The following is a 25,111-nucleotide window of genomic DNA, read 5'->3' as shown; positions in this document are numbered from 1 at the left end:
ACTTGAATTTTGGTATGGTTTACTTTCTATAGCTCATAACTGTTAGCCATGTCTAAAATTTCAGTATTATATTTATAACTTTAATACACTTTTTACCCATTAATAAAGTGTAGAGGCAGTGTTGTGTAAGACAGGCACAGAGCATGGGTTCTAGAGCCAGGTTGCCTGGGTTCAAAGATCACTTTCTAGTTGTCTGACAATAAATGAGTACCTGAACTTTTCTGGCAGTATTTCCTCATCTGTAAAGTGGGAATAAGAGTACCTATGTCATAGGGTTTTTATAGGGTTAAATGAATTAATATAAGTACTTAGACTAGTGCCTGGTCCATAAAATATATGATATAAGTGGTTTCTGTTATTTGTAGATGTACTTTTGTTACTGATCTCAAGCATATAGATAGAACTACACACACACACACACACACACACACACACACACACACATTAATCTGTGAGTAAAGACAGTTTGTTTTTTCTTCTCAATCTGCACACAAGAAAATTTCTTTTCTTGTCTGGTTGTACTAGCTGGGTCTTCAAGTATGATGTTGATAGGAATGGTGAGAGGGAACGTGATTGCCTTTATTCCAGTCTTAACAGGGAAAACATTCAGTTTCTCACCATTAAGTTGTTAGAGGTTAGCTGTAGACTTTTTGCAGATTAGAACTACATATTTTTGACATTTTAATTAAAAATAGAAGAAAGGAAAAATAGCTAAAGCCTATTTTAATACCTACTTAGGAAATAAAATTTACTTATGAAGTAAATGTATGAATGTTGTAGAAATACCATTATATGTCTGGTTGAAGTAGTAAAGGTGGAACTTAGTTAATTACTAGGGATAATTTGATATTGACATTCATATGTGTCTGTATTTGGTTATTTTACATGAGGAGATGTGAGCCTGTGTTTTTTACATAAGTATTTTTTGGAGACCATAACAAGGTAGGGTATTTGAAAATTGAATCTGCAATATCTTCCCTGTGTTTCAGAGAAGTTTGAACTCCTCAAGTGAAACAAGAATTTTTTAATACCCATTGTCAGCTAGGGGCTTTCAAAAAACTGGTTTCTTTCCCATACATATTTATTATCTGAATATTTTTTATTTGGAAAGGAAGGGAAGATACTGATGGAGAAGAATAAAATAAAGCAAAAAATCATGACTTTAGATTTACTGGAATAATTCATTCATTCATGCATTCATTAAATAAATGTTTATTGGGCACCAGCTACATACTTTGTATAGTGCAAGGTTCTAGGGATATGATGATGAGTAAAGGATCATGTCTTATAATAAAACCATGCTTTATAAATGAATACTACATACCATTGTGTAATAGTAGATCATTTCTACTGCTTCCTAGTGATCTCCCATAAGAAAAAAATTTCAATTTGGACATTCCTGACCTTTAGGGGTTGTTAAAAGTACCTGCAGAGACTAGAATGACCAGCAACCTTGTAGAAGCGTGTAGGAGCCATTACTGTAAACATCAAGGAACTATATAGGAGATTCCAATACGATTCTGGTACTGTAAGTGGAGATGATTTTAGTTATGATACTTTCCTGATATAAAAACTGCTAGTCTATGCTTGGCAGTGATGTACAGTTCAGATGTTTTAGGTGTTCCTCCCCACCCCCCCAGCTTTCAAATGTTTAGAGGTCACAACATTTTGAGTGTCTTTCTCTCTGTATATAAATCATAGAAAAAAATTAAGTCACACACATTAATTTTTATTGACTCCTCCAGGAGACTTTGGAGGAAATGGGAGAGGTGGAGTGCTTAGAAAACCAAGATAATCAAGTGACTTCAACTTAACTTGGAGAACAATTAAATGGTTTTGAATAGACAGTTAAGCGTAAGTGTATTTAGACAAAGGAAAATGTCATTGTTAATCAGGAAATGAAATTGCAACACAACATCATTTATCCTCTAATCTTTATTACTATGGAGCTTTTTTTTTTAAAGTTTATTTACTTATTTTGAGAGGAGCGAATGAGCATGAGTGGAGGAGGGGCAGAGAGAGGGAGACAGGATCCAAAGCAGGGTCTACGCGGACAGCAGAGAGGGTGACATTGGGTTTGAACTGAGGAACTGTGAGATCATGACCTGAGCCGAAATCAGGAGTTGGCCACGTGCCCCACAGCACTAATTTTCTGTTCTGCGAATGCAAAGAACTAAAATATAGTAGTACAAAAATAAGAATTAGATCCAAAATATGAAGAGTACCCATTCATTGTCTTAAAAATTCCTGACATGTAGGAAATAGAAATAATACCACTTAATATACTTTTAGTAAGTAAGCTAGGGGGGAAAAAAACCCTGCCAGCCTAGTGTCAGTCTGTTAGTCTGTATTGACTTTTTTTTTTAAAACTAGAGCCAAGTGTGAGCATGTTAGGTGATTTGTTGGAATGCAGGTAATAAGTAGGATAAGGCAATGAATAGGATATGAGGTCAGAGGGAAAATATGTGGGGAAGAATAAGTTAAATAATTTTTAAAACTAGAGATTCTACACTTAATTTGTGTGTCTGATTTGGTCTAGGTACTAATGTTGTATTTTTATTTATTTTTAATTTTTTAATGTTTAATTTTGAGAGAGAGAGAGACAGAGTACAAGTGGAGAAGGGGCAGAGAGGGAGGGAGACACATAATCCAAAGCAGGCTCCAGGCTCTGAACTGTCAGCACAGAGCCTGATGCAGGGCTTAAACTCACAAACTGCAAGATCATGACCTGAGCCGAAGTCGGACGCTTAATTGACCCAGGCACCTAGATGTCCCACCTTACATTTTTAAAATAAAAATTTTTTTAAATAAAAAAATTTTTAAGGGAACTCACTAAAGGCCTTTGTGAGAACTCTTTCTGTAGCTAAGAGAACTATGCTTGTCTTTTAAATAGGTAATAAAACTTGCATGTGAATTATGAAAATCAATTGAAACTCACTGGTAACCTAAAAGCTGAAGATTGTAGCTTTTCATCTTTTCTGAGGTTTATAGGATAATGTCAATGCTGAACAGATCTAAATTTTGTAATTATTGAAACTAATTACTTTGGAAGAATGCAGTAAAATACATACCCATCTAATTCTTGTGTACTTGGTTTTAATAAAATCTAGCTTAATACAAGGAGGGCATTTTCACAGGAGTTGGCAGACTTTTTCTGTAAGGAACCAGATAGTGAATACTTTAGGTTTTGTGAGCTTATATGATTTCTGTTTCAAGAATCCAACTCGCATTGTAGCATAAAATAGCCATAGACTATATGGAAACGGTATGTTTCAATAAAACTGTGTTTTACTGAAAACAGCTATGTTTCAATAAAACTTAATTTACCAAAATAGACTACAAGCTACATTTGGATTATAGTTTGCCTTCTCTGTATCATAAGGAAATCTAGGGGAATGCTATACTATACTATTATTTTTCGCCTCATTTTAATAAGTGTAAAATACAATAAAATGCTCACATACCAAATTATAATGGTCACTTGCTTTGCTGTATCACTATTGTTATGTAATAGTTTTCATGTTAGTGCATTCACTGAAATAGAATATGAAGACTGAAAACTGTGATAACCAGACTTGTTCCTTCCTACGGTTAGCAGTTTCTTCTATTAAAAGGAACGAGGCATCTTTATGCCACTTTCAGTATGTGTCATTCAGAAGAGCAACAGTATCCTAAACAGACACAGTAAACAAGAAGTTAGTAAATCTTAATTTAGATCTCTGTCACAGATTTTCTCATCTGTCTGTTTTTATATGTAGAGACTTCTGAAGCCTGAATGAAATGTTTTTATTTCTCCTTGAACGTTCAGATACCTGATGAAAAGGAGCAAACATATAAATAACTGATTCGGAAGCAAAGGGGACTGACATGTCTCAAGTGAGTCTTGGAACAGGATAGAGTAATTCTGAGCCTTTAGATGAGAGTCAGTAGTTGATTTGACTTAGAGGAAATGTATCTTTTGTATTTAAGAGCTTTTAAAAAAATTCCAACTGAGAACTAGTTTTGATGAGGAAGAGAGGTTGGAAAGGCCCTAAAAGGAGACTAAAGGTCTTGGAAAACAAACTGCAGTTTTGGCTAGCATTAACTCTGTAGAATTCAAGTGCATTTACTGGATGAATTTTGTTTCATGTACTTTGGGATATAACTAGAATGTTTTATATTTTTCTCTTTTACGATGAGGATATATGAGGAGGTCAAGAGGAACAAGATTAAATTGCTTTTAAACGTAGCTGCTGATTTTTCCCTCTTTAAAAATTTTTTAAAAACTATTTATTTTTTTGAGAGACAAAGAATGCAAGTGGGGAGAGGCAGAGAGAGAGAGGGAGACACAGAATCTAAAGCAGGCTCCAGGCTCTGAGCTGTCAGCACAGAGCTGGATGTGGGGCTGGAACTCACAAACTGCGGGATCATGACCGGAGCCGAAGTTGGATGCTTAACTGAATGAACTACCTAGGCGTCCCTGATTTTTCCCTCTTTTAGATTAATGGTCTTTCATATATATGTAAGATGTCAGGAAGTGGAAAACATGCAAGGTATCAATGTTATTTTTTGAATGATGACCTTTAGAGCTAATGGTAAGTTTACTGAGGAGTTTGAGAAGAAAAGGGCTCTTATTGGTATTGGGGTTCTCAAGAGAAAAAGAACCAATAGGGTATAAATAGGTATATATATGAGATTTATTATAGGAATTGACTCATGCAGTCATGGAAGCTAAGAAGTCCCAGATCTGCTGTCTGCAACCTGTAGAACCAAGGAAGCCAATAGCGTAGTTCAGTCCATGGCTGAAGGTCTGAGAGCTGAGGAAGTCTGATGGTGTAACTCCTTGTCTAAGTCTTTAAAAAAAAAATTATTTTTTAATGTTTATTTTTGAGAGACAGAGAGACTGAGCACCAGTGGGGGAGGGGCAGAGAGAGAGAGGGAGACACAGAATCTGAAGCAGACTCCAGGCTTTGAGCTAGCACAGGGCCCGACATGGGCCTCAAACTCACCATGAGATCCTAACCTGAGCCGAAGTTGAACACTTAACCAAGTGAGCTACCCAGGCACCCCAGTCCTTGTGTACATCTTAAGACTCAAGAAACAAGAGAGTCATGCAAGAGAGTGATTTTGCCCTTCCTCTGCCTTTTTCTTCTATTTGGGCCCTTAGCAGATTTGGAGGATGCCAGCTTCCTTTGGTGAGGACAGTCTTCTTGCCTTAGTCTGCTGATGTAAATGCTGATCTCTTCCAGAGGCACCCAGATATAATGTTTTTCCAGCTATTTGGGCATCCTCTTAATCCAGTCAAGTTGACTAAATTAATCATCACAGTACCCAAAAGAATTGAATGCAGGGATTTGAACAGATATTTGTATGTCCATGTTTATAGCAGCATTATTTTTAATAGCAAAAGGTAGAAGCAACCCAAGTTTCCATCAACAGATGAGTAAACAAAATGTAGTATGTCCATTCAGTGGGATAGTATTCAGCCTTAAAAAGGAAGGAAATTCTGACACCTGCCACAGCATGAATGAATCTTGGAGACATTATGTTAAATGAAATAAACCAGTCACAAAAAGACAAATATTGTATGATTCCACTACTCGAGTAGTCAAATTCATAGAGACAGAAAGTGGAATGTTGGTTGCCAGGGGCTGGGGAGTGAGGGGATGGAGAGTTATTGTGTAATGTGTACAGTTTCAGTTTTGCAAGATGAAGAAAGTTCTGGAAATGGATGGTGGTGATGGTTACAAAGAGAGAATGGTTGGGAATGATTACCTAGTGTCTAGACAGGCCTCAGTTTATGAAACTTTAGGATGAACTGCTCAAAGAGGTGTTAGACTTTTCACTGCTGTCATTATACAACATTCTCATTCTGTCTCACCCATTTTACCTTTCCCTTCTCTCCCCTGTCCTGTTTTATCCTTTAGCAACTTGGAGAACTTGCTAATGGGAATTGTATTCTCATTGTGACTTATGAGGATTTTAATTCTAAGGACAGTGACTACATTTGTCATTTAGAATGAACCCAAAATACTCATGACTGTGAACTAGCCCTTCTTCCTTGCCTACTCTAGATTTTCTGGGTAAACTTAAAGTTTTGAATTTTGAACTCCATGGGTATCATCAGTGTGTTCTTGCTTTTGTAGCTTATGTTGTAGAATTTCTTAAAGATCATTCCAGAATTGTTGTATAGATTTAAAACTAATGGCCTTTTTCTCTTCCACAAATTTTTTCTTTTTAATCTCATTTCAGAATAAATAAGAGAATACAGGTAAGCCAAGCCAGCCATAATTCCATGAAATAAGTTACAAAACTTATAGTCTTGATTTTTTTCATGCATCTATGAATGCATATGTGTGTGAATTTATGGATATATTTTTATATTTTTAGGTTCATCTATATGTGTCTAAATACCTATTTAGAATATCTTTTAAGGAATTCAGGGCTTAAATGTTTCTTGTTTTAGTATAAAGTGGCCATTAAAATGATAGAAAATCATCTACTTTTTATTTGCTTTGTATAGGTATAAGGTGTTCAATACAGTTTTAAGCGTATAATACTTTAAACCTTGTAAACTATGCACTCAGTTTAGAATTAATATAATAATAGATTATCCAAGTACCTGTCATACGGACTTGTTAACAAATTGGTACATGAAGTAAATTAGAAACCCATTTATTTGGTTGTGCTCTTTTGAAGTGAAAATTTATATTTTCCTTAGATAATGAGTTTTTCAGAATATTTTACTTCAGAATCTTATTTTTGAAAAAACAAAAGAACAGTCATGAAAATGACAGGACGGTATGTCAACCATTTAAATGTGTACCATGTAACTTTGGATTGATCTTGTATTTGTTTTTAATTTATTATATTTTTGGCTATTACCAGAAACCTCAACATCTAAGCTTAAACTTGTATTTATATTAAATGCTTTCTAACGAGTAAAGCCAGATGCATTTTTTTCCATGGGTGATTTTACCACAAACTTTTTACTCTCTAGAAATTTCACAACAGAGTATTCTTTATTCTTTAGTCATCCTCTGAATGCTGATCATACAGTTACCATTCAAGTCCCTAGGGAGAGAGATTTGCGATAGTGAATGGCAGCATACCAGGCCATTGCATGTTGCTTCATCAGTATAAATTAGTAGCTAAGTCTTGCTATTTCAGCATAATGTCCTAGTGGAGAATTTTGTTTGCTTAACTGACCAAGGACAGGCATATCTGGTTGAGTACTTTCAACACAATAATGAGGTTTCATCAATAAATATTCTTAGCTGTTTCATTTATCTTTCTGTTTTTTAAAATATTCTATGTATTGGGAAAGCAGTTACTGGGAAAATTATCAGTGTTTGAGTCAGGGCTTGAGAAGACATCTTAAATTTATTAATTTGTTTCTAGATTTTGAAAATACAGTGTGTTTAAGACATGATCTTTAAACTCTTGGGGGGCTTCAGGTTTAGTTGGAGAGACTGAAAAATAACAACTAAGTATAATGTAGTATGGGGGGGAATTAGTAGAGGTGGATACAAAACACTGTGGATTGATACTGTTTAATACAGTAGCCAGTTGCCATGTGTGGTTGTTGAGCACTTGAATATGGCTAATGAGACTGAGGGACTGAATTTATTTTAGTTTTAGTTATTATAAGTTAAATTTAAAAACGAATATAGAATAATTTGCATATGTGAATTTGCTTAATTGTAAATTTTATGATATCTACAAACAGATTAAGTACTTTGAAAATTTGGGATCTAAATTGAAATATGCTATAAAATACTAGATTTTAAAGACTTAGAATTTTTATATTGATTATATGGTAAAATACTGGTATTTTGGATATATTGGGCTAAATGTATATATTATTACAATTCATTTCACCTCGTTTTGCCTTTTTAATGTGGCTACTAGAAAATTTTAAATGACATATCTGGCTGTCATTATATTTGTATTTGTGCTACTGTAGATGCATAGGAAACCTGTGCATTCTGCATTGAGGAATAGAGGAGTGTCTCAGAGAGAAAGTGACCTTTGAACCAGCTCTTTATGGTTTTATGTATGGTTTACTCATTGGTGATTAGGGACAGGATATCCCAGATAGAAGGATAAAGAAATATTTGAAGGTAATGGTTGGAGGTGGGGGAATAGCATGACATTCATAATAGATGTGTGAGTAACATGGGGTTTTGGAGCAAAGAATGTGAAGAGAATGAAAAGAAAGGAGGCAGAAAAGATTCTTTGGGACTGGAGTGTTAAGAGTCTTAAATTCTCTGCTATGGTATTTGAACTTCTTTTATAGTCAGTGGAATATTCATTGATGTTTTTAAAAGCAGGTGAGTAGAAGATCAGATTTGTGATTTTAGAGAATAATTATTGGTACTGTGAAAGACCAATTGGACAGGGTGAAGAAATGGAGACAGTTGACCCCCAAGGGTGCTTGTAATCATTTAGCAAAATAGATGAAGAGGACCTAGACTAAGGTAGTTATCTTAGGGTAAGAGAGGAAAGAATTTAAGGTATATTAGGAAGAATTCATGGAACGTATTGGAGTAAAGAGAAGAGACACAAGATGACTTTGAGATTTCTGATTGAGTAGCTTATGATGCTGTTATTTGAACTGGCAAATATTCAAAGATAGTGTGTTACAGAAAAAAAAAAGTTTAGGAAGAAGATGTAAGGAATTTAAGGTATGTGTGGAGGATCCATGGTAGTAGGTCTTTCAAAATACATGTCTGTCATTTAGGGGAGAGAGGTGGATGTTAGAGAGAGAGTTTGATTTTATTGAAGCAGTAAAATTAGGTAAGATTTCCCAAGGAGACTATGAAAACAGCGGTAAGGAGTTAATTTCAGTGTATGGATTCCATGATAGCTTGTTTAGTTATATGAAATAATTTTCATTAAGGGGTGCATTGAGTGCTTACTGTGTGCAGGTGCTGTATTAGGCACTGTGGATGAAGCGATAATCAAGGCAAACATTTCTGCCTTGAAGATCATCAAGTGTTAGAAGGAAAGGCAGACAAGTAAATCTGCGATCGTAGTGCAGTCTAATGAGTACCCCAGAAATAAGCTGCAGCATAGTAAGGCTGTAGGAAGAGATGCATGTGAGGGCACAACAGAGAATTATTGAAAGAGCTGTGGGCTTAATTTTTTTGTGTGTGGGGGCCTAGTTTTTAAGGGAAATAGGTCTTTTGTTCTTTTTTGGCAAATCTTTTACCTGTGACAGACTTCCTAATTGTACACACCCTTATGACTATGTCTGTATGGGTCCCTTTTATTGTGGTGTCTGTCAGCTCTTATCTGTCCACCCTCTGATTATCTTCAGCTCCCAGTGATTTTAGTTGACAGCATGGCACATTTGCACTGTTGTCAGTTGGCATCTGGTTTTGCAGGTCGGCAGCACAGAAATGACTTCATCAGTATGTTTGTTTATGGCTTCCTACAAATAAGCCTTTATGGGGCCTCACAGCTCTCGTACTTGTGGCCTGCCTTCTTACTGTCTGTCAAGGGAGAGGCAGAAATGGTGACAGATCTCTGATGTTGGGAAGCGGTTGTTGAGGTTTGTCAGTTAAGGTGATCCAAGGGGAGGGAAAGAGGATGGAAACAAGGTGAAAGATAAGCAGCTAAAATGTTTTAATGTATGAATATAAGGTATCAAACTCTAGAGGAGCTGAGCAACCTTGAGTGCAATAAATAGGAAAAAAATAATACAGAAAAGAGGCTTTTTGTTTTTAAACCATGAAAATAATATTTATTAAAGCTTTTCACAGTACTGACTTCCTTTAGCTACCAGTTATCCTTTATTATGCAAAGGATGCTTTTTATTTTTTTGTGTTATGCTAGCTAAAAACAGATTTTGAAATGTACTCAGAGTGCCCTTCAGCACTTCCTTTGACCTCCTTGGCTCCCTCCTGCTTCCCTCCTGCTTCCCTCTGCTTCCCTCTGCTTCCCTTTATAGATCCAGTTAAACCTGTGTTGTGAACCTTTCTTCCACACTATGTCTCACCCTCTCCTCCTTGTTTATTGCCACTTTTTTTGTGTGTGCTCCTAGAGTATCCTGTAGACATAGCTTGCTGTAGCACTTAGCTTGTGCCATTGGAATCATTTTATTATCTGTCTCTTCCTCTTTACTAGGTTGCTGGCCCTTAAGGATAGGGACTGTCACAATTTCATCTCCCACCCAGCTCATAATTAGTTCTTAAATGTTAGTTAAGTAAGTAAAATCATAGAATACTCCATAGTAAATTCTATAAACACTGAAATCTTAATGTAGGCATGCTTTAAAGATATAAATATTAGAGGGGTGCCTGGGTGGCTCAGTTGGTTAAGCATCTGGCTCTTATGATATGGGCTCAGGTCATGATCTTACAGTTCATGAGTTCCAGCCCCACATTGGGCTCTGCACTGATGGTGTGGAGCCTGCTTGGGATTCTCTCCCTCCTTCTCTCTGCCCCTTCCTGGCTCATGCTGTCTCTCTTAAAATAAATAAATAAAACTTTAAAAAAGATATAAACATTAAAGCTTTTAAGTTTTTATATTTTAAAATTATCAAACAAAGGGTAATATATGTTTTTCTCCCTAAAATTTGGCTTTAAGTGAATAGATTTCTTTTGGAAAGTAACATTTTTCAGTTAAAATTAATATGCAGTTTTCAGTTGTGAAACTAAAACAAATTTTACCACCTATTTTTTTATTATTACTATTTTTTAATGTTTGTTTATTTTTGAAAGAGAGTATGACAGAGTGTGAGTGGGGGAGTAGCAGAGAGAGAGGGAAACACCGAATCTGAAGCAGGCTCCAGGCTCTGAGCTGTCAGCACAGAGCCCGACATGGGGCTAGAACTCACAAACTGTGAGATCATGACCTTAGCCGAAGTCGGATGCTTAACCAATTGAGTCACCCAGGCGCCCCTTACTGTTACTTTAACTGAATGTTGGCTTGTTGGCTATTTTTTGTCCTTTATTCTGTTGACTGGACCAATGTTATGATAATTGGCAATTATGGTAAGGCAGAGTTTAAGCAGGTAAATTACCAAAGGCGTATAAATGTCTTTTCTCCACATCAATTAAAATAGAGTTAAAAAATAATTTAAATTTTGTTTTGGAGTCTGATACTTTGGTAAATGTTTTGTTTTGTTTTACCCATACTAAGTCAGAGATATGATTATAGGCTGCAGGGACTTATATTGGTTGAATAATCAACTATATTACTAAATAGCAATATAAATATAAGCATATTTATATAAATGTAATTCATTATTATTATGAAGGTAGATACTAAGTATTAGTACTGAGTGGCATATGCTATTTAAGAAACAAGGGGCCTAGCTCCTTAGTTAGTACATATTCTGCCATTCTCTGAAGTTTATTTTAGAAGCAATACTTTAATGTTAAAAAGTAAAAAGAGAGAGAATCTCCATGTTTTTGGTATTAAAAAAGTAAGGATTCAGGTAGAGTCTAAGTTTAAAGTTCCCTTCTTATATATATATATGTGTGGTTCCCCAGTTTTTTCTTTCTGTGCATAGTGGGAGGACTATTTTAGTCTATGTATAGACAAAGTGGAACAGGCCAAGTCTTTTTTTAAATATAAAATTGGGTCATGTGCAGAGGTACTAGTCCCAATTCAGTTGTTAATTAATGACAGATATATGGCCCATAAAATTAACTTTGTTTCTTTGTTCTCCTTTTAAAGTTTTTTTTTGTTTTGTTTTGTATGAAAAATCACTTATTTTGTTGTCTACAATTCATGAGCAAGGTTTTTTGCTCAGTTTAAGGGCACAATGCATAAGTCTTATAAATATTAGAAAATTAATTTTTATGTGATTCATATGTTGGAAGAACTTCTTGTTGCTTATTCTTTTATTTTAATTCTTTGACTTATCTGTAGACCAGGAAACAACTGGGGGTGTGGAGTTCAGAATTATCTTTAAGCCTTTTAGAATACAAACTTGTTGGACCAAGGGTACCAGTTTGCCCTGAGTCCATTCAGGAAGATTTAATTTTATCAGTGTGTTCCAAACAATGGTACACATAAGGATCCCATAGAGTATTTAAAAATACAGATTCTTGACTACCACTTCCCGGTGTCTCTGGGATATGACTCAAGAATTTTAAATTTTATTTTATTTTATTATATTTTTTAACGTTTATTTATTTTTGAGACAGAGAGAGACAGAGCATGAACAGGGGAGGAGCAGAGAGAGAGGGAGACACAATCTGAAACAGGCTCCAGGCTCTGAGCTGTCAGCACAGAGCCCAACGCGGGGCTCGAACTCACGGACCGTGAGATCAGGACCTGAGCCGAAGTCGGACGCTTAACCGACCAAGCCACCCTGGCGCCCCAAGAATTTTAAATTTTAAAAAGCATTCCTAAATGAGGCTGATCTAGATCATCCTTTGACCACCTGTTAAGAAACACTAGTTTACATAGTGTTAATACTGTTGCTGTCACTTTTGTGAGTCCCCTGGACTAGGCAAGTGCCCCAGATTATTGAGGAAAATAAAATTGGGAAATAAAGCACATAAAAAATCATACATAATCCTATTATCCAGAGAAAAATGACCATGTTTAGTTGGTTTTTCTTCATACTTTAAAATTTTTAGTTGGAACTTAGTTGGGTGTTAGAAGCAGCTTTATATTCTGCTATTCTCATTAACCTCAAAATTTTTATTGTGTTATTAAAAATCATTAACATTTTCAGTGCCTCACTGAAAAAAAATATATTATTGCCTCATATATCATTATTTACTTAACCATTCCTCTGTTGCTGAATGTTTAGATGATTTCTAATTTATTTCTGATAAATAACATTGGAATGAACATCTTTGTGGGAAAAACTTTTTTCTATACTTAGGATTTCTCCCCCTCTCTGCTCAGGGTTCTAAAAATATATATAAAAGCTTTTGAAACATACTTGCCAAACTGTTTGGCAAAAAGGTTCAGCTAACTGAAATCACCAGCAGTAAACTGAAGCTCTTACATTCAACCTTCACCAGCATTGAGTGTGTTTGTTTTAAAAAAAAAAAAAAAAAGTATTTTTGGTTCACTAGACAAAATGGTGTATAATTATTTACATTCCTCTTTGTAGTTAATCTGTATTTATTTATGTGTAAAATTAGTTTGATATTTTATACTATTTTTTCTATCAGGAATTTATATTTTTAAAAGTTCTTGAGGAAAATCCTTAGTGATCTCTAAGGAAATGCCTTACAGAAATGGCATTTTTCTTCAGTTTTTTTCAATGATTTGAGCAATTGACATAAACATACACAATTTTCTTTTTGTCAGAGATGAGAGTATTAATAAAAATACTGAATCCTCTTCTGTTCTCTTTCTGTATACTTTGGAAGTTAAAGTATAAACTGATTTTAATCATGAAGTTAATTCTTTTTTATTCTTTTTTTAATGTTTATTTCTGAGACCGAGCATGAGTGGGGGAGGGGCAGAGAGAGAGGGAGACACAGAATCTGAAGCAGGCTTGAGGCTCTGAGCTGTCAACACAGAGCCCTGTGCGGTGCTGGAACTCACAGACTGCAAGATCATGACCTGAGCCGAAGTTGGATGCTTAACTGACTGAGCCACCCAGGCGCCCTTTGAGTTAATTCTTAATTAAGAAAACAAAAGTCTTCTACCAGATACTGTTTCTGACAGTAGATGAGCAACATACAAATGAACATCTGTCAAAAATTTTAACTGGTAGTAAGAATGTGAAATATTAAAATTTTACCATTCATTCATTGTCAATAAACCTCTTCTAACCACATGTCATTCTGTTTAAAATTGCTATTATATTTCTGATTTCAAACATAACTCTCCTTGATTTCTTAGTTTATCAATTTTGAAGAACATCAACAAAATTTGGAGATTCCTGGAAAAATTAGAGACCATTCTCCTTGTCCTCTCTTTGCAATATTTGATACTTGCATAATTATTTTCATTTGTTGTATTTTTCCCTTTGATATTTTAAATAAGAAATGTAAACCTTTATCTCTGTACTGTTTAGTCAGTGAAACTGTATAGGTTTCCCCTTCCTGTGCTGATTTCTGGAAACTACCTCCAGGCAGAAAGCCTTGGAGTGGTCAGGGGACACCTCATTTGTTTCTTCTTTCCTGAGATCACAGTCCTGCGCTGCTTGTTGTTACAATGCCTGAAAATGCCCGTTTCCTGTATTTCATTCCCTTTTCTGAATGTTGGTGGCAGGGAGATAATTTGGGATCTTCATGACTGGAAGTTGAAGTCTTGTAATGACTCCTTAATTGTTAAATCTAATACTCGTTCCAGAGCCCTTATATTGAATTCTTTGGAATGATACTGTCAAATTCCCCTTCTTTTGAAATTTTCTTCTCTTTGATTTTTTTAAATACCACCTTTTCCTGTTTAGCTCTTCTATCTCAGACTTTCCTTTCTTCCTTTTTTATTAGATCCTCTAACTTTGGTACTTTAATTATAGTAATTGCAATAATAATTATAACAATAACAACACTAGAGGTCACCATATTAAACCCTGTGCTAACTTTATACCTATATTTGCATTTTAATTCATAAAGCAACTGCTTAGTATTCTCCACAGTTCTGTTTTCCTCCTCCTCACATTCTGGATACTCTACTCTCTTAAGGTAATGGCCCCACCTGTATGCTGATGACTTACATTTATATTTTTAGCTCTCATTTCTATACTGAACTCCCCATCCTTGTAGCCAACACACAATCTGTGAATATTTTCAAAAGGCGCGTCAACCTAATACAATCTGAATGGAATCCCTCTTCGCTTCTTTTTGTCCTGTTCTTTATCTTGGCATTATTTCACCTGTAGTTAAACACACAGACAAAATAAAAATATACTTCACATAAACAAACATACAGTCCGTATGCTAATGTAACCTCATTATTTCTTCAGTCTAGCCTTGCTGCTTCATTCCCACCATCCTTGTCTCGTAGCTTTCTTCATCTTCTGTCTGTACCTTTGTGCCAGCGTTAACAGCGCTCCGCCTCTGGTGTGTCCCTCCGTAATATTTCTCAGTTTTAAACCAGAGTGTATTTCCTGCCTTAAAGTCTTCAGCCCTCCTTGTTCTGTCATTGCTTCTCCTTAGATCTCCGTCTTGCTGCTCCTTTTACGTACTGTAGGAGTCACATCATTCCTTGACTGTGCCATGCTTTTTCCCCAAACTTTTGTTTGTGTTGCCTCCTGTATCCCCAACTTTTGCCTGGCTGACTCTTATTATTTATTCATTTCTAGAACTCAGTCACTTGTTTCCAGGTCTTTTTCCTTTTAGCTCCCACAGCATCCCATGCGTAGCTCTAGAGTCTTGTTGATTATCCACTTAAATGAGCTTTTGTTTCAGTTTCTTTTGCTGTATCACGAAGTCCCAGAAGACAGTACATTTTTTAGTTCATGTTTGTAACCTTAGCACCTAGTTAAGTGCTTGGCTCCCAGTTCATTTTTAGATAGTTTCTTTTCTTAAGATACTTTTTTAAAGTTTATTTATTTTTGAGAGAGGGGAAAACATGAGTGGGACAGGGACAGAGAGAGAGAGAGAGAGAGAGAAAGAAAGAGAGAGAATCCCAAGTAGTCTCTGCACTTCAACATAGAGCCCAGTGCAGGGCTCAAACTCACAAACTGGCAAGATCGTGACCCGAGCTGAAATCTTGAGTTGGACGCTTAACTGACTGAACCACGTAGGCGCCCCTAGATAGTTTCTGTCTTAAATGGTGACACAACCATCCATCCTTTCCCAAGACTAGAAATATAGATGTTTTTCTAGTTTCTTCTCTCTTTATCACATGTAGCCAGTTCCAAGTCCTTGAATTTCACTTTCACTTGGGCGTTAGGTGTTTGTATTTTTTTGTTCACATGTTTGTTCGTTCATTCAACGAATTTCATTAAGTGCTACTTTGTGCTGGGCAGTGTACTAACTATACTGCTTGCTGGACATAGTGTTGAATTTGTAGGATTTATAGATTTTTTTTTGCAGAAATCACATGTTTACAAGATAACTTTTTCCCTTTAGAAACAAAGGTTTGTCTGAATAGATAAATATAATTTTAGGCACCTAAGGAAGGTTTTATAAGTACATATTCCTCATTTGATTTTATACATTTCTTTTAAAGCTTATTTATATTCTTTTCCTATCGTGAATGAGGTTTTTTACATTGTTACATTTTCCACTGTGTCATTGCTCATGTATGAGAAACTGATCAGATGATCTTTTATCTGGCCAACTTATTAAATTTCTTAGTAGTTTTTCTGGACTTGGGTTTCCAGATATTTGTTATGTCATTGTCAGATATCAGGGTTTTTTTTCCTCTAGGTATTTATGAATTTAATTCATTTTTTATATCTTAGAACATTGCTTAGAATCTCCAATACAGTGTAGAATAAAAGCAGTGATATTTAGCATCCTAGTTTTTATTCTTTTAATGAAAATGCTTCTTATCAATCCTTGCTGTGATGCTTATTTTATTTTTAAAAAACTTTTTTAAATGTTTATTTTTTTGAGATAGAGGAAGCACGTGCAAGCGGGCAGGGGGCAGAGAGAGGGAGACACAGAATCTGAAGCAGCTTCAGGCTCGGAGCTGTCAGCACAGAGTCGTATGTAGGGCTTGAACTCATGAGCTGTGAGATCATCACCCAAGCCAAAGTCGGACACTTAACTGACTGAGCCACCCACTCAGCTTAACTGACTGAGTGCCCCTGTGATATTCATTTTAAATAGTAATTTCTAAAGTCACATTAAGGAGACATCACACGTATTCCTTACTTGCTAAGAGTTTTATCCTGAATCCACGTTGAGTTTTATCAAATGGTGTCTGTGGAGAGGATTATGTGAATCTGTTAATGTAAAGAATTATAGTATGAGAGTTCCTAAAGATGGACTTTCTTAACATTTCTGGTTTTTTTTCTGATTTACTTAGTACAGTGCTAGATTTGATTACTAATGTTTTACTTAGTATATTTTCATTTATAACCAAGGTTGGTTTATAATTTTCTTCCATTTAGAATAACGCTAGTCTTATAAACTGTGTTGAAGCATTTCAATTTTTTTTTCATGTTTATTTTGAGAGACAACATGAGTGGGGGAGTGGCAGAGACAGAGTAGAGAGAGAATCCCAAGCGTGCTCCACTTTGTCAGCCCAGAGCCTGATGCGGAGCTCGAACTCACATGAGATCATGACCTGAGCCAAAATCGAGGAGTTGGGCACCCAACCAACTGTGCCACCCAGGCGCCCCGAAGCATTTCAGTTTTTTTTAAGTAGAAAAACTGTTTAAATTTGCACTGTTTAAATAACAGGACTTGGTGGTTTCTTAAAGATAGAGTAGAATTTTCTATCAGTAGAATTTTCTATGAACATCTTTTAGAAAATGGCTGTCTCTTGGCTCTTTGTTTCCCTAAGTCTAGTAAGATATCAGGAGCAAAGTAAGAATTTCTTTTAACACTTGTTGAATAAATATTCTCTAGAAAAGGTTCTGGGAAATGATTTGCTACATAGAATTATTTGTTGTATTAACAGAGTTCATTGTAGTCAGAGAAAAACATTGTTACCTTGGCTAATTCACCAGGATATGGAATTACTCTCAAAGAGAAATACTACATGGAAATCTGTCTTCATAGATTTTCTTCATAGAAAGATGCTGTTCGGTGGTAGTCTAAATTCACAGCTGACATTTCAAGGAAAACAGTCTTAATTTGTATCATTGTGCATAATTACTATGTGTAAAAAAACCAAGGTAACAATTTTACATATGTATTCATGTTTGGAGTTATTTTACTGTTTTCTCTTTTAAATCTTATTCTTTGATTTAGATTCGTTATAATTACTTTATAGGCAGGTAATATTTTAGAAGTTAAAGTACTTTAATTTTAATATAACTGACTCTGTATCCATCCACATTTCCCTTTTTAAATTCAGTATTTTTAAGCATTCATAAAACTCTGGGTACATTATAGATGTAATTAAACATCTGCATATAATGCTAGGATTTATATAGTAAAGCAGTGGTTCTCAGTCAAGGTTAGTTTTGTCCCCAGGGGACATTTGGCAATGTCTGGAGACTTTTTAGTTGACACAGTGGGGGAATGCTGCTATCATCTAGTGGGTGGAGGCCAGAGATACCAGTAAACATTTTGTAACACACAAGATAGACCCCCCACAGCAAAGAATTATCAGTCCCAAAATGTTATGGTGCCCAGGTTGAGAAACCCTGTGGTAAAAGGAAAGATAAATATACAAATATGAATACACAGTGTAGAAAGGTGTTCTCAGACATGTGCTTTTTTTCTTCAGCTATTAGAATTTTAAATTCAGTCATAGTGTCCTTATGCAAAGTGTCTGAAGAATATTCTGCTCTTGACTGACATCTAGTGAGACATTTAAAAATAAAAAGTAAAGCTGGAAGTTGAGATTAAGCATGTAAATCAGTTCCTGCTAATGCTTATTTTTCCACTGTTAGGAAATTCACAAATGAGGAATCTAGGAAGAGATTAAATGATTTGTTTATGGCAACTGAGAAATTATTAGTTGAGAAGGAATAGAATGTAGTAAACTCTTAGCTGAAGAATTTATCTCCTTTATCTTTCACTTATGTATTCCTGATTTAATATTAGAGCTTAGAACATAAAATCTTTCTTTTGGTAGTTTTTTGAGTTACCCAGGTGTAAGGCTTTTTGTGTTTTAAAAGATTGTCTGAAATGATAGACTTTTAGAGACAAAGGAGACTGGTGTGATTTAATCTGATCCCCTCATATACAGAGATTTAAAAAATCAGTTTTGGAGAGATGAGGTGATCTAATCCAATGTCATACAACTTGTTAGTGCCAGATCTTGAACTGAAACCCACATATCCTGACTTCTAGTGCACGATTCTTTTAGGATAAGGAAAAGTTACTAAGTACACTTTGGATTCTATTTGAAACTTTTATGTTTTCTTTAACCAAATCATGAATATTAATACCATTGCGTTGTTTTTTCTTTAGAAAGAATATATACATCTGTATGTATGTTTTAAATAAATTTGTATGTATTTTCTGTGTCTCATGTTTCATTCAATTTTTATTTGTAAATGTTATGCCAGTTTAAACATGAATATTTCACATTTTCCACAGGCCACAACCCCTCCAAATCAAGGACGCCCAGATTCTCCTGTCTATGCTAATCTACAAGAACTGAAAATATCCCAGTCTGCTCTCCCCCCACTGCCTGGGAGCCCAGCAATTCAGATTAACGGAGAATGGGAAACTCATAAAGATAGTTCAGGGCGATGTTATTACTATAACAGAGGAACACAGGAAAGAACCTGGAAACCACCTCGTTGGACTCGGGACACAAGCATAAGCAAAGGAGATTTCCAGAGTCCAGGAGACCAAGAGGTATGAGTGATTAAGGAAATCAACCAGTGACTTACCAAATTTTCTGTTTCTATTATTCAGGATAAAAGAAGTGAATAGGTTTGTTTCTTGGTATTAAAATAGTAGAACACTTGAAATCTCTAAGATACTAAATGTTCTTTCCAAGTTTCATTATATTCATGCTACTTTCTAATATCTAACTAATAGACAGTAGCTAACCTTATAATGTACTTACTAGTTCCAGAATTAACTCAAAGTTGCTTAGTGCCAGTTATAGAAGATACTAATTTGGTTATTGTTATTGCTGAATCAGTGACATTTTATAGAAAAAGGAAAGAAAATACAGATATGACTTAGCCAAACAAATAAAAACAAAGTTATTAACTGGTTAAAACAGACATTTTTCTATATTGGTGTGGTATGACTAAGATACTTTCCCAGTTTTTGTCAGTCAGAGGTACAACATCACTTTTTATTTATATGTAAGGAAAATGAGTAAATGTAACCCTTTGCTATAAATGAGCCACCCTGTAAAGTTTGACCATTCACTTTCAAGTCATTATTTTCTCTATCAAGTGTTCATACTACCTGTCCCCTACCTTTGTCTCACCTCTTTGAGGCTGGTGCAGTGAACTTGGCCAGCCATATTTTGAGTAACTCTCATGTCAGAAGTCTGGAGGGATTCCTTAGGACTGTTCAAACATGCAGGAGAGGCTTGGGTAGAATTGATAGAACGGGATTAAAGTCTCCTGTTTGATAGACGGAAGCCCCTATGCCCGCATAGGACACCTTGGTCTTACAGAAAGTAGCTGGACTGTGTAATAAAAACAGAACTCCAGTCACATAGGAGCTGGAAAAATCAGGTAGCACATCTCGTATTTAGCAGAATCTAAAAGCTTTTTGTAGTTAATAACTCCTCTTGTCCTATTTTTCAGTTGGTTATTTATAGCTTTGGTTTGGTGGTAACTTGTACTTTTAGTGTTCAAGAATGAGATCGAGAATAGTGAGAGAAATTTGCTCATGTGTTACTATAATAAGAAAAATGTTGGGAAAATTATTTGAATTGTAGATCTAGAAAGATTTAAAATTATATTGTCCTGTGTATGAATAATAAAGTAAAATCTAATAATTTGGAAGAATTATGGATTAAATTAAATTATAGAATAATTTAAAGGAATTTGAAGTATACACAGGAATTTTCAGTATGTTTTTTAGCTTTCCATTTTATTTTTTTCCAACTTTTTTTTTATTTTTTTTTTATTTTTTTATTTTTGGGACAGAGAGAGACAGAGCATGAACGGGGGAGGGGCAGAGAGAGAGGGAGACACAGAGTCGGAAACAGGCTCCAGGCTCCGAGCCATCAGCCCAGAGCCTGACGCGGGGCTCGAACTCACGGACCGCGAGATCGTGACCTGGCTGAAGTCGGACGCTTAACCGACTGCGCCACCCAGGCGCCCCTTTCCATTTTAATAAATACATGAGATTGATTTGTATATGAGAGTCTCAGTCTCTGCACAGATTGTTTCAAAATAGTTATTTCCATAGTAGCTGGAGCACATTTTCCAGTAACCTCTTGAGAAAGGTTGCATACATTATATAATATTGAGACTTTATGTGTGAAAATGTTTATATATTTTTTTAATGTTTATTTATTTATTTTGAGAGAACGAGAAGGGGAGGGGCAAAGAGGAAGAGCAAGAATCCCAAGTAGGCTCAGCACTGTCAGCATAGAGCCCATCGCAGGGCTCCATCTCAAAAAGCATGAGATCATGACCTGAGCTGAAGTTAAGAGTCAGCTGCTTAACTGACTGAGCCACCCAGGTGCCCCGAGAAGGTTTATATTCTGCTCTTATATTTAATTGATAGCTTGCCTGAGTGAGTATAGAATTCTAGGTTGGAAATCATTTTTTCTCAAAATCGGAAAGCATTTTGAACTTCACTTTATGGCTATATGGATCAACTGCTTGTAGGGAGTCTCCAGTGTCAGAACCATTAGGTCTTTCCTTTTAGACTAATGAGTCTTCACAGAAGTCTTAAAATCTTCCAGGAAAGTAAGGGTTGCCAGGGTCTTGGTAGTCAGCATTTAGTGTGCGTTTAGTCTCTCCTCTTTCTGCTTGGTACTCATGTCCCAGTTGTGTGTGTTGTCTTTCAAATCAGAATCTTTTTTCCCTCTTAAGAGGGAGTGAATTCCTGTACTTCTGCTGGGAAAAGGGAAGGGTGCACACCTAGCGGTCGGGCCTGAAGGAAAGGGATTCTGGCAATTTTAGTGCTCATTGCAATACCCTGTCTTCATCCCCAGTTCAAAGAGGACCTAATACTGTCAGTTCCTGAGCCATTTGAAGATTCTGCTCTGTAAAGTGGTTGGATTTCACTTCCCTCTCCAACTCCACCCACTACCCCCACCATTTTAGACTTTGCTCTTTGCAGATAATTTAGTCTTTTGTTCATCTGCTTCTCAGCTTCCAGAGTTTTGTGACTATTGTCTCTTCTTGTGTTCTCCCTCTTCTTGGGAGTTTAGGTCTTTTTATTAAAGCATATTTGAGTACTTCTAGTGGGGATTGAGAGGAAATAAGTGTTCAATCATCCATCTAATTCAGGTGTATTATTTTAGTGTTTAGAACAGTTGTTCTCAGCTGGAGATGGTTTTGCCTCCTGGTGACACTCCATGTCTGGGGACATTTTTGGTTGTTAGAACTCGGAGAGGGCTATTGGCATTGATTGGGTGGGTAGAAGCCAGAGGTGCTATCAAACACCCTATGATATGAAAGAAAGCTCCCACAATGAAGAATTATCTGGTCCTAAATGTCAGTAGTGCTGCTGTTGAGAACCCTGCCTTATAAGTGTTAAGGTGCATGTATATCAAAGTCTAAAGTTAGTATCTTCTTGCTCTTTAAAGCCATACAAGAACCATGTGCTGTTTGCTGTTCTTGTCTTTTATTTCTGTTTTTAGCCCCTTCTTTGTACATGGTGTCTCATAAAATTTGTCCTTGTATTTAGCACTTTCTTTTCTCACACTCCTTTATGCAAATTAGATATCTTGGTTAACTTTTGGTTAACTACTGTCTTAAGTATGTACTTTTAAATTTTCTTAGTGAAGATTTATTAGTGATAGAATCTAGTTTTGTCTGAAAATTTAATTTTCCTCATTTTTGAAGAATATCTTTACTTGATAAACAGTTCTGAGTTGACTGTTTTTTCCTAGTTCACTGACTATTTTATTCTCCTGTTTTCAGGCTTTCATTGTTGATATTGCAAATTCAGCTCTCAGTTTGATTGTCATTCCTTGTCTGTTCTCGCTGGCAGCTCTTAAATTCCATGTCTGTAATTTTCCTATGATGTGATTAGGTGAGGGTATCTTTAGTTCCTGCCAGGGTTTTTTTGAGGTTCTTGAACTTGAGGAGCCCTGTCTTTGATTAGTTCTAGAAAATTCTTGGTCATCTATATATAGCCTCTGTCCCATTTTCTCTTTCCTCTCATTCTGGAACTTTGATTAGAGGAACATTTAATCTGCTTACATTGGTCATGTCTCTTGATTTCCCTTATACTTGTGTATTATATCTCTAGGTCTCTCTGTGCTTCTCAATTTTTAGATGTAGTTCCAGTTCACTATTCTTCACCTTTATTTGTTTTTGCATCTTTTTTCTGTAAGTTTATTTATTTATTTTGAGAGAGACAGAGAGAGTGTGAGCAGGAGAGGGCAGGGAGAGGGAGACACAGAATCTCAAGCAAGCTCTGCACTGACAGTCCCAATAGGGGGCTCAAACTCACAAATGGTGAGAGACATCATGACCTGAGCCGAGATTAAGAGTTGGACACTGAACCGACTGAGCCACCCAGGATCCCCCTTCTTTATTTGATATTAAACCAATCCTTGAATTTTAAAAACCTGTTAGTTTTTATTTATCTGGGGAGCTTCTCCATCTTGTTACTCTGGAAAGTTTTAAACCTAAAGAATAGAATAGTGAACATCCATATACTACATAGCCTTATTAGTCAAGATTTACCAGTTTTAAATTTTGCTACATTTGCTTTATTTCTCTCCCTCCTTCTGCTCTCTACCCTCCAGTAATTTTCTTCTGAACCTTTTGGATAAGACAACATAATATTTTATTTTCTAAGGATAAGGACATTTTCTAGCAAACCTTTTTTTTTGGTGGAAAATAATTTATCATACTCAAGTTTAATATTGGAATACTATTTAATACATAGTTAATATTCAGTGTTTCTCATTTGTCAAGTAATATCCTTTACATTTTTTTTCCTGCAATAAAAGATCCAGTAAAGGATCATATATTTCATTTGTCCTATCTTTCTTTAGTCTTTTATTTTTTATAATTCTAGTATATAAAGTCTTTAAGAGTTGGATTATGATGCTTTTTTGCTGTCTCTAACTTATAGTGTTTTGTTTCACATCTTGTCCGTGTGTGTGTATTTTAAGATGAGATTATAGTTCATATATAGGAAGTCTTTAGTGCTGGGGTTGACAGTCTGTTCCATCAGAGGGGATTTGCTTTTGTTTCTGCCAGGAAGTTAGTATCCTGTGAACATTTGAAACTGAATTTTCAGCTTTAGTTTTTACAGGCCACCTAGGTAGTAGTAATTTGGATTGCATGAAGACTGGTTTGTGGCTGGAGAGTCTCCCATTTTCCCTCCCATTCTTCCATTATTTGGGAAGATTCCCGTGATTTCTCTTGTGTGGAATAAAGGGACAAAATTTGTTTCTGGTTAACTGATAATCTGAGGGTATAATTCTTTGGGGTCCCAGTTCTTTATTTTCAGGGGGGAATTCTGTTAGACTCCCTACTTTTGGTAGTCTTGAGTTCTGTTTCCCAATGCTTCATGACTTTGAAAAGTAATGTTCTAGTTTGGGGATTGACAAATGCCTTCAAAGAGAAAGCTGGTCTTTATATTCTTCTTATACTTTTGGATTCTTGCTTCTACTTAGTTTTGACTTCTGAGTATTTCTTAGTCAGTTTCTTGCTTCTTGATAATTTTTTTAAAAAAATTTGGGGCACCTGGGTGGCTCAGTCTGTTAAGTGTCCAACTTCAGCTCAGGTCATGATCTCGTGGTTCATGAGTTTGATCCCCGCATCAGGCTCCTGTGCTGACAGCTCAGAGCCTAGAAACTGCTTTGGATTCTGTGTCTCCCTCTCTCTACCCCTACTCTGCTCGTTCTTTGTCTCTGTCTCTCTCAAAAATAAACTTTTTTTTTTTTTAAAGAATGTGTTAAAAAATTTAATATATTAGGGGTGCCTGGGTGGCTCTGTCAATTAAGCGTTGGACTCTTGGATTTGACTCAGGTCATGATCCTACGGGTTTGTGAGATCGAGCCCCACATCAGGCTCTGTGTTGACACAATTCTTGCTTGGGATTCACTCTCTGCTCCTCCCCTGCTCATTTTCTCTCTCAAAATAAATAAACTTAAAAAAAATTAATATTTTAAATTGTTTTAATCCAGGTACCCATTTCAGTACCTCCCTGTCATTCCCCTGTAAATGGGACATCTGTGTAGCCCCCTTTATTTCTACTAGGCCATGTTTGCTGCAAAATATATACCCCAAAGTTACTGAGCTAAGTATGCTGCTGAATGGAATTATGAGTATATAGCACAGTTAACATTGACAATGCTTGCCAAAAATAATCTTACTTTTATTTAATTGCCACTAAATAGCTCCTTTCTAGCAGTAAACAATCAAGATCTTCAAAGTACTCCTGGTTCTGTAATGAAACACATTGAGATACTGGAGGTTTCTTTTCATGGAAGAAAGGAACATCTTACTGCACAAAAATTG

The 25,111-nt window shown here is 35.8% G+C and overlaps 1 protein-coding gene across 4 annotated transcripts in view; it reads left to right on the top strand.

Annotated features, from left to right (window-relative positions):
* The window catches only part of ARHGAP12 (Rho GTPase activating protein 12), a 121,766-nt gene that overhangs the window by 46,094 nt on the left and 50,561 nt on the right, over positions 1 to 25,111 (top strand). For all 4 annotated transcript variants that reach the window (XM_042945257.1, XM_042945256.1, XM_042945254.1 and 1 more), the window contains one exon: positions 19,077 to 19,340. In XM_042945257.1, coding sequence (XP_042801191.1) covers positions 19,077 to 19,340 — 264 coding nt within the window. The remainder of the gene's footprint in view (positions 1 to 19,076; positions 19,341 to 25,111) is intronic.

The sequence above is a fragment of the Panthera leo genome, chromosome B4, assembly GCF_018350215.1.
Source record: "Panthera leo isolate Ple1 chromosome B4, P.leo_Ple1_pat1.1, whole genome shotgun sequence".
In the NCBI taxonomy this organism is placed as follows: Eukaryota; Metazoa; Chordata; class Mammalia; order Carnivora; family Felidae; genus Panthera; species Panthera leo.
The sequence above is the reverse complement of the archived record's forward strand: the minus strand, read 5'-3'. Positions and strand labels throughout refer to the sequence as shown.